We start from the raw sequence: 15,000 nt of genomic DNA on the forward strand, positions 1-15,000 counted from the left end.
TCACTCTGTGCTCTACCTGTCAGTGTCTTTCACTATGTGCTTGTGCTCTACCTGTCAGTGTCTTTCACTCTGTGCTCTACCTGTCAGTGTCTTTCACTCTGTGCTCTACCTGTCAGTGTCTTTCACTCTGAACTCTACCTGTCAGTGTCTTTCACTCTGTGCTCTACCTGTCAGTGTCTTTCACTCTGTGCTCTACCTGTCAGTGTCTTTCACTCTGTGCTCTACCTGTCAGTGTCTTTCACTCTGTGCTCTACCTGTCAGTGTCTTTCACTCTGTGTTCTACCTGTCAGTGTCTTTCACTCTGTGCTCTACCTGTCAGTGTCTCGCGTGAAGATCGAAAGCAAAGAGTCACGCGGGCAGGACCAGGCTCTCGTGCTGAAGAAGAGCAAGCGCTACTACAAGAAAGAGAACATCACCAAGAAGGAACGCTCCGGGATGACACCACTCATCGTGCAGGGTTCCAGCTGTCAGTGTGACGCCATCACGGACACCTCCAAGCGCTACCTGCTGATGGGGGCTCACCGGGGGGAGGACCTGGTCGTCAACTACGTGGTGGAGTTCCAGCGCAAGGACAAGGACTTCCGCAAGGCCTTCAAAGACATCCGCAAGGGCAACGTCTGCAATACTATCATACAGGAGCTATCTGCTGGGGACATAGAGAAAAACACCGAAAAGGATAAAGGTGAGGGACTTATACTGCCCATGGTAGACATAGAGACAAAGACCGAAAAGGACAAAGGTTAGGGACTTATACTGCCCATGGTAGACATAGAGACAAAGACCGAAAAGGACAAAGGTTAGGGACTTATACTGCCCATGGTAGACATAGAGACAAAGACCGAAAAGGACAAAGGTTAGGGACTTATACTGCCCATGGTAGACATAGAGAAAAAGACCGAAAAGGACAAAGGCGAGGGACTTATACTGCCCATGGTAGACATAGAGACAAAGACCGAAAAGGACAAAGGTTAGGGACTTATACTGCCCATGGTAGACATAGAGACAAAGACCGAAAAGGAGAAAGGCGAGGGACTTATACTGCCCATGGTAGACATAGAGAAAAAGACCGAAAAGGATAAAGGCGAGGGACTTATACTGCCCATGTCTTGCACACACAAAACCTAAGCCACAGCCTCTGATTAGATAAGTTAAAACTGGTTGGCAGCAAAAGGAGGGAGCGAAGATTCTGGAGGAGTCATAAGTAAAAAATCAAAACCTCGTTATTGAGAGTTGCAATTGACGGCGCACGCACTACTGCCTAAAAGGTGCCATTGAAATATATCAGCAAATTGGAAAATTGGTGAGGGGGGGGGGGGGGGGGGGGGTGATGAGGAAGATAGGCACGAGGTCAAAGATTAAGACTTAAAATCCTTTATAGTTGTTCTGCAGAAGTTGTCGATTTAGTGTCTATTGCCTGCAAGATGCAATTGAAATATCTCACCATAGAGGAAGCCTAGGGTCTGGCTAGCATGTTAAGAGGAAGAGACGTAGACGGGATAGGAAGACAATAGACAAACACGAAGTATACAGGCGAGGCAACAAGAAGAGTGCGACTTAGCAGTGAAGAGAACTGAACACAATGAGAGATCGATTGCTCGAAATCGTTTTCCAATAACTCGACCTCAAAGATGTTATACAGTGGAACCCCCCTTTTCAACCTAGAAAAATCAGAGAAATTCAGGTCTTAAAACGGAGGTAAATGTACACAGGTATTGAACAGAAATTGTGAAAAAAGCATGGTTTCAAATAGGAGGAAGTCTGGAATGATTTTTTTTATTTCTTTTTTATTTTTCAAAATTTAGCTTTTTTTTCTCTTTGGTGTTTTCTTTTTTTCTTTTCTTTTTTTCTTTCTTAAATGATTGTACTGTACAGGGGAAAGGGATGTATGCCAGAACAACTGCACTCTTAATCGCGAGAAGACATCCTGAAAGGATCAACTGAAGGAAAAAGTAATCTACCTAGCTCACACTTGAACTCTTTTGTACCCAACATTGGGGTATGCACGTTAAAGATCCCACGATTGACAAAAGAGTCTTTCCTGGCAAACATGTATAGGCATAGATACAACATTTCCACCAAATACCCGTGTGACTTGGAATAATAGGCCGTGAAAAGTAAATATTCGCCGTAATGGCTTGAGATTTATTGGCCGATGTGAATGCGTGATATAATTATTGTGTACAAAATTCCATCTCACACGGCAGAAATTAATATGTAAAGCGCTTAGAGAACGTCAAGCGCTATATTAATATCCCATATAAAAAAAAATAAAACATCGTAGGATTCGAACGCAGTTAAGTATTATACCTCCTGTACCATTGGTACCTGTAAACGGCCATACATTTATTTATAAGGAAACACATTCGATTAACCGAGGGATACTTATAAATTGACAGACGGGTCGACAAACTGTAAGATTGGCAAATACAAAGATAAAGACAGACAGCCATTCAGAGAAAAGGAAGGACAGGCAAATGGGCATACTAGACACGACATTTTAGCCAGGCTTACAAGGACTCAGCTTGCGAAACAGACATAAATTATATGCACGCGGACAAACATTGAAACAACGTTGCATATTATTATTACACAAATCACACTTGAATCACTTCATGACCTACAGCCCTCAGTCCCACGGGAAGTCTATGCAGACTGAAAGCAAATCAAAAACCAAAAGGATCAAAACATAGAGCACACACACACATAATCTTGCACACACAAACACACACACACACACACACACACACACACACACACACACACACACACACACACACACACACACACATATATATACATGATTATATGTATATATTATATGTAAATATATATATATATGTATATAATCACACACACATTGAAAACTAAAATCCCACCAAGTCTTACAACAACAACAAACAACAACAACAACAACAACAACAACAACAACAACAACAACAACAACAACAACACTTTTACTTCTGTGTTGCAGACGACGGTGTGTGTAACGCGTGCAGGATGCCACTCAAATACAACACCATGGTGGAAAACTACTGCCTGGCAGATTTCGGTAAGAGGCGTGTGATCCGTTTGCAGATCTTCACTCCTGTTGGATGCACAAGCCGGTGTTGTTGTTTCCCCCCTTGTATTGTTCTAGTATCCAACCGTTTATGCAACCGCCACCATGCCCACGTTACCTTTGTCGTATGTTGGTCGATTCGTTAGTTTAGTATTTCTGATGTACCTTTGATTTGTTAGTTTCGTAGCTGTATCTTTTTACCGAAATCTACAGCTTCACTAATACAAGTTACTTGACTTGATTATTTTAGCTGGGTTTTGTTGTCTGTTTAGATTTAACGCCTGTATGTTGTATTAATGCTGACATTTTTAATTTTTGGCGATATTTTGGTAGATTTCTAACTTGTATGACTTTGACACCGTTTAATTTTTCCTTTTAGTGACTAAAATTGTTTTTACCTAACTTTTTAATAATTACGTATTATTAACATTAACTACAATGGCACTAATACAATACCCTGTCAATAATTCTTTGTGTGTGTTTGTGATAATCACTATTTACTTGCAGAAGTTGTTATCATTATTACTTTTTTTTATTACCATTACCACTGTTAATATTTTACTTGTTATTCTTATTATTGTTCTTATTATTTTCATCATCACTATCATAATTGCGACAAATAATAAATACTATTATTGCAATTACGTAATAATCGTTCATTCATAATGTTCAGAGGAAAATAATCTACTGGCATAAGACCTTGTATTAAAATTACATAGTTACATATATATATTCAGGTTTTGCTATGTCTGTACTTTATTTTTAAATGCGTATGGATGAAAATCAAGTTATGACAACATAGCTGATATTTAATTGAAACCGAACAGTATATATGTTACAGTAAATTGTCAAAACAAGGAAATTTACGAAATTCTTGAACATTTCTGTAAACTTGTAAATTTCCTGTTTCTCTCGTTTTTTTTTATAAATTTCCTAAAAACTCTAGGAAATGTGTAAATTTCCCGAAATTGCATGCCACTTTTTTGGTGAATTTACTGAACAATAAAAAACGCTGGCGCTGGACCCGAGTACTCTTCAGACTGGCTCGCTCCCCCAGTATGAAAGTTTTTGTCTTGTGCACGTGGATTTAAAAAAAAAATTATTTATTTATTTTACACAATTAAAAAAATTATTAGAGTAAAATAAAACATTAAAACGTTCATAATAAACAATAGTAAACAAGAATTAAAAAAAAAAAAATTTGACCGCCCATGCCGGGAATCGAACCCGGATCACTTGGATTAAAAAATAAAAATAAAAAAATTATTTATTTATTTACACAATTAAAAAAAACTATTAGAGTAAAATAAAACATTAAAACGTTCATAATAAACAATAGTAAACAAGAATAAAAAAAATAAAAAAAATAGACCGCCCATGCCGGGAATCGAACCCGGATCACTTTGGCCACAGACTCTCTCGTGCTCTCTGTCTCTCTTTCACCGAGACCAAACCCTGCATTGTAATTTCTTTGCGGAGACCATTTCCCCACCCGTTGTCTGGCTTGCAAATCATGCTTTTCTCGTCACTGCGTGACGTGTTCGCCGCCCAAGTCTTCCCTTTAGTTCAGGCTGTTCGCAAAGCGACCAGCCTCCCACCGCAAAAACTCCCACCGTTAAGAGTGGCTTTTGTGATTTATTTCGCATTTAGGTCCCAGGTAACATTATGAAGTTTTAATACGATCAATCGGACCTATTATCAAGTTAGTGTATCAACTTTTGAAAGAACTGCGCCCAGTAGTTTCCCAGCAATAAGCCGTTAAGTCGAGACAGACACACACAATTAAAGTCTGTTGGACCCTAGTACTGCGTACTCGGGGATAAAAAAATCAGTTTCAGTAAATTTGTCAAATTCCTCAAATAAAACAAATGTAATTTTTCATAATTTTGCATTCTGATTTTAACAGATTGACAAAAAGAAATTGTTTTTTAATTTGAGCATGACTTTAACCGAATACCTTCAGATTTTGGTTCTGACACACCAAATTCACTTAACAGAAAAATTTGTCAAATAACTATTTTTTCACAAATATTTTTCAATTTTGATTTTGTATCCTTCATTTTTAAGAATTTATTTAGGGAGATAAGTGTCAGTAAATATGTTACATTCTTGAAATTTCTAGGACATTTGTCAATTACCTCTACAGTTTCATTGGAAATGTGTGTATTTTGCATGGAGATTGTTGCTGAATTTTCTAAACTGAACAAAATAATCTAAGTAAATGTGTCAAATTCATCTAATTTCTAGTAAAGATCTTAACCTGAATATTACACTTTATCATTTGATGAATTTACTGTACCGGAGTATTCATGTTAATTATTTTGTCAAATTCTTCAGATTTCTTCGAACTTTGTGAACTAGTTTCATGCTGTTTTGGATGATTTTACCAAATATAAAAAAGTCGCGTGAAGCGACATAAAAACATTTTGTCAGTCGTTATTAAACTATAAAGATCATTAACCAAACAGAAACCAGTCATCGCCGAGACTACCTTCAGATAGTCTCGGCTAACCCGAAGACCGAGGCGGGTCAGGCTCGTCTCCGCGAAGCATGCGACCGTGATACTTACTGAACCTATTTGCTTTCATTCTGAGCACATTTTTGGCTCACGTAAGTGTAGCCTATGCGATCGTAACTTTGTCTGTCTGTGCGTGCGTGCGTATGTGCGTGCGTGCGTGTGTATGTCTGTGGTAGAAACTTTAACATTTCCGAGTCTATGGATTACGTCAGTCTCGGTCAAAAGTGTTCGACGTGTGTGATAGAAACTATTTGAAGACGTCACATTATGACGTAAGAGGGTTAGACGTCACGCAAAGGAATTACTGAAAGTCTCGGTCATTGTTATTGTGAGCGGGCCGAGACTTCTTGGCAGATCCAGGGTCTCGCTTTCTTGCATAGTTTCACCTATGCTTACTGTGTGTGTGTGTGTGTGTGTGTGTGTGTGTGTGTGTGTGTGTGTGTGTGTGTGTGTGTGTGTGTGTGTGTGTGTGTGTGTGTGTGTATGTGTGACGGAGTGATTGAGTTTGTGTTACTGTTTGTCGATTTCTTACGTGAGCCTTGAAGGCTTCGCCTCTTGTTAGAGTAAACATGACATATCTATATATTTTTGGATTTAGGAGAAGATGAAAAATACAATGCAATAATTTTTTTAATCTGTAACGGACAATTCGATTTTAATGACAACTTTTAATGAGCAAACTAATTAACTAATATTTAAGATTCCAAGCTCAAATGCAATCCCATTGTCCGGACTTCGTCGAAGATTGCCTGACCAAAATGTCAATCAATTTGGTAGAAAAATGAGGGCGTGACAGTGCGGCCTCAACTTTCACTAAAAGCCGGATATGACGTCATCGAAGATATTTATTAAAAAAAAGTGTCTGGGGATATCATACCCAGAAACTCTCATGTGAAGTTTCATGAAGATCGGTCCAGTAGTTTTCTCTGAATCGTTCTACACGCACACACATACACACACACACACATACATCACCACCCTCGTCTCGATTCCCAGTCTATGTTAAAACATTTAGTCAAAACTTGACTAAATGTAAAAATAGGAGAGAAAAAAATGACCCACAAAAATTGAAGGTATCTTTAGATGGAAATGTGTAATATTTTCCAGGTGAAGAATACATGTATCATTATTCCGACTAAAATACAATAAAATAAAATAAAACAAAATAAAACAAAATAAAAACCAAACATTCATTTTTATTCAAAGTAATTTAAAACAGGTTTTAGGCGAGGACAGTTCCTGTCAGGTTTGAAGTACAACAACCTCTCTCTCTCACTCTCTCTCTCTCTCTCTCTCTCTCTCTCTCTCTGTCTCTCTCTCTCTCTCTCTTTCTCTCTCTTTATCTCTCTCCCCTCTCACTCTCTCTCTCTCTCTCTCTCTCTCTCTCTCTCTCTCTCTCTCTCTCTTTAAGCGCCAGTGTTAAAGGGGTACTATTGATCTGACTTTTGTTTTTTGGTTGGAGGAAGGCGAGAGGGGTGGGGGTGCGGGGGGGTGGGGGGGTGGGGGGGGGGTGGTGGTGGGGCTTTCTGGCGAATTCGTCTCTGTTTTCTTCCCCCCTCTTTCTTCCTTCATGCGGATCTTTCTCTGTTGTTATTTTTTACTCCTCTTCCTTCATACAGTGGGTGTGGCCCAGTAACAGTATCACCTCAACCAAACAAACCTGCTCTCCACTCACCCCCGTTACCTCTGCCCACTGTTTCAGTCCTGCGCGTGAAGGTGAAGAGCTTGGAAGCTCGCGACAGCCACCAGGCCCTGGTGCTGAAGAAGAGCCGCAAGAACTTCAAGAAGGGGGCCATCTCGCGCAAGGAGGAGAAGGCCATGGTGCCCCTGCTGGACGGGAGGGAGGGCTGCACGTGCGAGCTGGTCAACAACGACAAGTCCAGGTACCTCATCTTCGGCAACAAGCGAGACGACCAGTACTACATCACCTACGTCATCGAGTTCGCCAAGAGGGACCCGGAGTTCAAAAAGGCGCTGCGAGCCATACGCAAGCACACGGCCTGCCTGGGCATCTTGCAAGGCACGGGGCTCGGCGTCGACCCCGAGGACGATGCCACTGACGACAAGAAAAAGGGCAAGGGCAAGAAGAGGCGTAAGAAGGGCAAAAAGGGCAAAAAGGGCAGGAAAGGCAAGAAGAAGCGAAAGGATAAGAAAGCCAAGAAGTCGACCAGTGCCGAAAACAGTGACAACTCGGCTTAACTGTGGGAGGGAGACAGACGGCCAGTGCCGAAAACAGTGACAACTCGGCTTAACTGTGGGAGGGAGACAGACGGCCAGTGCCGAAAACAGTGACAACTCGGCTTAACTGTGGGAGGGAGACAGACGGCCAGTGCCGAAAACAGTGACAACTCGGCTTAACTGTGGGAGGGAGACAGACGGCCAGTGCCGAAAACAGTGACAACTCGGCTTAACTGTGGGAGGGAGACAGACGGCCGGAGAAGAACACTGGACTAAACAAGAGACGAGCGGAAGCTGGAATTCCTGTGTTATTATAATATGCAGACAAAAAGTCAAATGCTAATCAAAAGGTGGAGACAGAAAAACCTGTTGTTGTTGTTGTTTTTTCTGGTGTAAACAAAACGACGTTAACTTGCATACCAATACCAACACGCCAAAGAAAAAAGAAAGGAAGCGCAATATGTGCCGAACATTGTGATAGAAATGTTACGAAGAAATGACAACTTCACTTACAGTGAAGTATCAGCACTTAGCTGGCTTAACGTGACCATATGCTTGGCGAGTAGGTCACACGTTGTTGAGAGTTGAACGAGAGAGGGAGCTGATCCTCTCGTGGCCAGTATGCTGCAACATGTTGACACAGTTCCGTCTCTGGTGATGGACTTTGGGACAGGTTATGTGTTTTTTTGTTATGGACAGTTGTGAGATCGATCGACTCACCAAATTGATGCTCCCTTTATTATTTGACTGATGGTGTGTGTTTCATCAAATGAAGCTCAGTAATATTGCAACTGGTTTACTGCCAAACCGTAGATGTGTTTCATCAAATTGCAACTGGTTTACTGCCAAACCGTAGATGTGTTTCATCAGAAAATCTTCTCGTAGATGCGCGACTTTGTCGTCTAGAAGGCCTTTATTAGTTTGCGACTCTTGAACTTAAAATGGAATGTATTTGGTTTGACTTAAGTTGTTTTATCAGCAATGACCTGGCTGCATTAAGACTTTGAGACTGGTCTGACTTTGTTACTGTGTAACTTAAAACTTTTTTTTAAGACTCAAAAACACGAATAATCTTTTTGCTTTGTAGCATTAACCTTCGCCCGTCCGGGTTATCGACTACATACGGAAGTCATCGTGGGGCCATGCGGACCCATGCTTCTCATTTTTTTCTTTGAAAAACATGGGTCCGCACGGCCCCACAATGACCTTTAAAAAAAACAAAACTTCTGGCTGAAAGTTTAGGACATAAGAGCTTTTGAGGTGCCCGAGGCATCCTTAAAAGCTTTAAAAAAATTCCAACTAGTTTAAGAGATATTTGCAATTAAACACCCTTCTGGGTCCACAAGGACCCACGACCACCGGCGAAGGTTAAGAGAGAATTCTAACGTTCTACGTAGTAGTCAGTTTTAGAATGGTGTCATGCATACAGGCTGCCATTCGGAACACCTTTCGTTACTTAGAGGGATGAACTCATTTTGGCATTATTGGTTTTTAATTCGATTTAAGTACCACAGAATTAAGACTCGACTGTCAAGGTGAGTTGGGTTATTTCTAAATGTTTCCTATTTTGTTAATGAGATTTTTCCCAGAGAAAGGGAGAATGACCGTGTTACTATAGTAAACAAAACGACAAAAAACACTCTAATTATTAGGAGATGATGTTTACTTTGTAATGATTGTGTTACTGTTGTACAGCTACGCGAATGAGTACTTGGAAACTCGAACAGGAGATAAAGTTGTTAAATTGTAAATGTATGTCAAAAGTGTTGGAGACAGAACTAATGATGTGCTGTAACTATGAGAATGGCTTTCTGAAAACAGGAAGTGCATTTGATGAGGTAAGTTTATGGCCAAAAAAAGTTTGGAGAGGGACCTGATTGAGTCGGCGATACTATTATGTTCTGGAGACCTTTTGCTTCAGTAAATTCTTCTTGTTGAGTTGTTGAATGATTAATCATACGGTCGATTTTTTCTGTGGAGTTTGTGCATACGAAGTTTGTTTGAGGTTGATTATTGTCTTCGTGTTTTACCTCGAGGAATGATGTTATGTTTTACAGCTGGTAATTAACGGTTTAATTGGCTTCTTTGAATTGTTAATTTTAATCTGTCTATGAACAAGTGTGCTTTGTAAAGACTCGGAATTGAATGTACAATTTGAAGACACAGGCTGTGGTTTCTCTGAAAAGTCCGACTGTCACAGAATTGAATTCATGTATACTTTGAAAACTCGGTTTGTGTTTTGTGTGATGGTGCAAGAATTGACAATGTCACTGTCGTTTTGTGTGATGGTTTAAGAATTGACGATGTCACTGTCGTTTTGTGTGATGGTTTAAGAATTGACGATGTCACTGTCGTTTTGTGTGATGGTGTAAGAATTGACGATGTCACTGTCGTTTTGTGTGATGGTGTAAGAATTGACGATGTCACTGTCGTTTTGTGTGATGGTTTAAGAATTGACGATGTCACTGTCGTTTTGCGTGATGGTGTAAGAATTGACGATGTCACTGTCGTTTTGCGTGATGGTGTACGAATGGACCAGGTCACTGTAGTTCTATGCAGAGACTTGGGGGAAAGATTGATTAAGAGAGACGTTGGTTGTTCGTGTGCGCACACAAAGAACATAAAGGAAAGATAAGAGGAATTCAAAGAGACACCTTAAGCTACAGGAAATCTGTACAGGCACACGCGTGCTGTGCTGCGCCCCACTGTGACGGAGAAAGGGGGAACAAACTTCACCGATCATCATGTCTCCAACTCAAAAGAACTGCGGAGGATATGAACAAAGTGACATTCAAGTTGCAACGTGCACAGAGAGGTTTGGGCACCGCAAAGACATTTCTACGTATATTTTTTTAGCAAGACTGTATGACGACTTATCTGGGATACCACCGCGAAGAAAAAATCTTTGCGGCATTTTAAGCTGGCTCACGCGTCACTTTGAAGAATAATAACATCTGCTGATGTAAGCGATGTCAAATGTGACCCTCCACCACGAAATGAGTCGCATGTCACCTCGCGCGGTTCTGCGCTAGGCTTAATATAAGTCTGGGGAGTGTCTGGTAACAGTGTGAGGGTCACCTTAGTCACAGGCTTATAACTCAAACAGTTTTCGCTCTTTTCTAAAACGGTTTTCACCACTGGATAGAGCATAAAAAACTCTTTAGGAAAATGTAAAAATATGAAAATCATGCAAAGGTGACATGTGACTCATTTCGTGGTGGAGGGTCACAAATATTCCTTCTCTGGGTTCGAAAGCACAGTAAATCTACTCAGAGTGTTATAATGGGAATTTGTGCGTTTGCTTGAGTGTCCGAAGGCAGATGGTCGATTCTGATAGGTGGACATGTAGGTCAAGTGTGATTGTCTTCTGAAAGATAGAAGATTTGATTTATTGAAGGAAAACGTTATTTCTCCCGCTGCTGCGATGCAGCAAGATGAAGTGACGTGAAAGTAAACTTCTGAGGCTCTTGTTCGATAGCCTTCGATAAAACTGTGATCTGACTGTGACTTTCAGGCGTTCGCCAGTGAATGCAAGATATTGCATGGGTTTTGCGAGAGAGAAACGTGGAGAACTGTTGTACTTATAAATTACGTAAGAACACTTTACGTGGACCTTTTCTGTTCAAAGTTGCGAACTATGTACATACACTACTGTAGTTTGTATTACAATGTGTCTGTTACGAACCCGTCAGATAATATCCAACCAATGTCATTAACTGTGTTGTTCTTGCTGATTGGTTTTTTCTTCTTTATATGTGTGTCATATTGTGACCCTCCACCACAAAATGAGTCGCTTGTCACCTTTGCATGATTTTCATATTTTTACATTTTCCTACAGAGTTTTTTATGCTCTATCCAGTGGTGAAACCCGTTTTAGAAAAGAGCAACAACTGTTTGAGTTATAAGCCTGTGACTAAGGTGACCCTCACACTGTTACCAGACACTCCCCGGACTTATATTAAGCCTAGCGCAGAACCGCGCGAGGTGACATGCGACTCATTTCGTGGTGGAGGGTCACATATTACATTTAGATTGCCACGCAGGAAACAAAGAAGAAATATTGAACTCCACAACAACATGCATGACAGAGTACTGAAGAAGAAAATGTGTTGTATTCTCACAACAAATTGCACTGCTTCCTGATTATGCTGTTATGAGAAATCAGTGACAATATATGCAGTGACATAATGAAGGCTTAACAAATATACAACAAGTTTGAAGTTTCAGGATTTTAATCTGGTTTCAACGTCCACACTTTTCCCACTTAGTACAGGGAGTAACAGTGGTATCCTTTCTGTGAAACACGAATGAAAAAAGTACGTGATATTTAAACACACGCACGCACGCACGCACGCACGCACGCACGCACACACACACACACACACACACACACACACACACACCTGAACGCCGGGAGACAAGGATGATGTATGTGCAAGGATGGTTGTTGCTGATTCTCTCCCCCCCCCCTCTCTCTCTCTCTCTCTCTCTCTCTCTCTCTCTCTCTCTCTCTCTCTCCCTCTCTCTCTTTTCGCTGACGCTGAACTTGCGGCTGTTATTATTTTTCTTTTCAACATCTCTCGCACCACAGTGCTGTAGGAACTCGTCGGCGGGAAAGCCAAGAATAACCGCTAACAGATGAACACGCCAACAAACTTGTGCACCTGTAAAACCTTTTGACTGGCAAAATCTTCCACAAGCGTTTGCACGCAACGGCGTTGGAATCCAAAGGCTTTCATCTTGGTCGTTGCACTGAGTTTTTTGTGTTATGTTTAGTCTATTGAAAAGTCTACAATACCCTTAAAGGTACATTTCTGTTTGCCTAAGGGATCATATTTACTACCACATATCCGTTCAGGCTTCATACAGTTTAGAGTACTGGTGAACTTAAACAATTACCAAAACTACTTTTTGTGCGGATTGGTAATTTGATTAATCAATTACGTTATTGACACACATATATAATTATGTCAATGTGTTAAATTAATTTAGCCAAAAAAGAGAAGATTTAGAAAAAAATCCCAGTGTACAAGATGAAGCCGCACTATTGAATTTTCGTATGGGTTTAAAGGCATACTAACGCACTCCCGTGTTTACAAAGTGTAGTTTGCCCACAATCGATGTCAAACGCACCATAAGACCATATAATGACGATACGTCACCATGCGCGGACCATAATACATGCATTACAGCTTGTTCTAGCCTCTGAAAAAGTGAGGATGTCAACAAAGCCGCGGTGTTCTCTCCCTTGCATCAACGTTACATGTGTTGCCAAATCTATAAATAGGACGATCCAGATCAAAATGAATCTCAACATTTAAGGGGTCCTAGACCACAATATTTTGCAGGGAACTTAATTTAGTCTGTCTCCAGCTGTTGGTAAAGCAATTAGCGTGTATAGTCATCGAGTACATATGGGTTTAAGTGAAAGGATACGTACTCTTATTCCATACTTTAACAATTAAAATTAAAAAAAGCCTTGGCATATTTGTCACCATGAAGGATAGAGCCTTTAAACATTGCCAAAAATCGTAGACATCCAAACACCGCTCTAATCTAGAAATGTATCCCAAAGCCTATTCATAAAGCGGTATTATCGTCAAAACACTGCATTAAACTGTCAAGAAGTGGCAAAGCCTCTTTCCTGTAGTCAAGTGCTTCCAAGCGTTAAAACATTGCTGTTACTGAACCAAGAGCGAGGAAGATCCTCGTCCTGAGTGGTTTGTACTTTCAACATATTGCATTCATCTTGAGAAGTGGTAGAAATCTTCCGTGAAGTATCTTGCACCGCCAAAGTGCAGACATAATTTGAAGTTACGGTTAGCACCGTTTAAAATATTTTACACTGCTTATGAAGCACTGAACGACACCGCTACAGAAGTGAATGGGTGAGGATCTCAGACTCCTTCTGTGAAGAGTTTTCTGTCGCCAAAAAGCAACGTCAAATTAAGTGGTACACTTCAAATGAACTTTTCTTTATTCTCGCATCGTCCGTCGATTATCATTCACCTAAAAACCTCACGTAAGGTTATAGGGGTTATATCATAACTTGTGTCAATGAGCCTCTGTTGGGGGTGAAGAAAAATAGGTTAGTGGGTTGGAACCGCCTGCCGCTTAACCTATAAGACAAAAGCGAACATAATGAACTTGGTCAACAAATTATATCCCCACTTGTTGAAACTCAAAGAAAAGATGCAAGGTTCTTTTATTCAAACGTTCTATGCCATAAACAGCGTCTTTTTAGACTATTTGGCACACATTTTAGGTTAAAAATGTATTTCAAATTGGTGGTTTTAAAGCTGTGGTCTATTTATGACTTTCCGGGGCAACGAGGTTGAAAAATAGGGATCCTTCTCGACAAATATGCTCAGCTCTGAGAGAGCAAACCGGATGTTATCCCTGCAAAATTCAAGCGTTGACTGAAGCTCTCAAGGTCATACACGCCGTATAGGTGGGGTTTCGGGTAGCGTTTGCTGTACAGAAGTCTGTACATGATTGTTTCCCTATTTTTTAACCTCGTAGCCCCGGAAAGTCATAAATAGACCACAGCTTTAAGCAGGCTTTTGTACAGGATAAACGCAACATTCAACTTAAAGACATGCCACACATTGAACAGCCTTGCTGCTTCCAGGACAGATTGGGCATTTTGTTGTTGAATGAATCCCGTAACTGAGTGACACCTGTGTCAATCGGCTAAATCAAATTGGCAACAAAACAAAATCCCATTCTCCACAGAATTCAGCCACACACTGAGTGTTTGCATGTGTCCACGCGAAAGGCTATTCTTATTCCATGTGTATGCCTTGACAGATATGAGGCGGTGATCATGTGTATGCCTTGACAGATATGAGGCGGTGATCATGTGTATGCCTTGACAGATATGAGGCGGTGATCATGTGTGCGGGAAGTTAGGCCAAAAAGAAAAAGGTCTGTTTACGGTAACATAGGCCAACAAAATAGGGTCGGTAGGTCGGGATTTTTTTTTTTTTTCCCAAAAAACCATATTTTTACGTTATTCTGGTTTTTTTTTTTTTTTTTTTTTTTTTTTTTTTTCCCAAATGCCCAAAAAAAAGTCTAGGGTCGCGCGAAAAAAATAGGGTCGGTCGGGTTACCGTAAACAGACTATTTTTTTTTGGCCTTAAATACCTTCAAGCCAGGAAAAGAATGTGCATATGTCAACATGAAATAAACACTATGTGTTTGGTGAGAAATTTGTTCACACAAAATGTCAGTTTTGTACATGCGT

The 15,000-nt window shown here is 40.6% G+C and overlaps 1 protein-coding gene across 1 annotated transcript in view; it reads left to right on the plus strand.

The window, feature by feature from the left end:
* Window positions 1-14,680, plus strand: part of LOC138954439 (uncharacterized) — a 17,209-nt gene extending 2,529 nt beyond the window's left edge. Inside the window, exons 2-4 of the mRNA XM_070326286.1 lie at window positions 320-682; window positions 2,972-3,049; window positions 7,279-14,680. Coding sequence (XP_070182387.1) covers window positions 320-682; window positions 2,972-3,049; window positions 7,279-7,775 — 938 coding nt within the window. The 3' untranslated portion in view covers window positions 7,776-14,680. The remainder of the gene's footprint in view (window positions 1-319; window positions 683-2,971; window positions 3,050-7,278) is intronic.
* Window positions 14,681-15,000: the final 320 nt, after the last annotated feature.

This window comes from Littorina saxatilis, unplaced genomic scaffold (genome assembly GCF_037325665.1).
Source record: "Littorina saxatilis isolate snail1 unplaced genomic scaffold, US_GU_Lsax_2.0 scaffold_1110, whole genome shotgun sequence".
Taxonomy (NCBI): Eukaryota; Metazoa; Mollusca; class Gastropoda; order Littorinimorpha; family Littorinidae; genus Littorina; species Littorina saxatilis.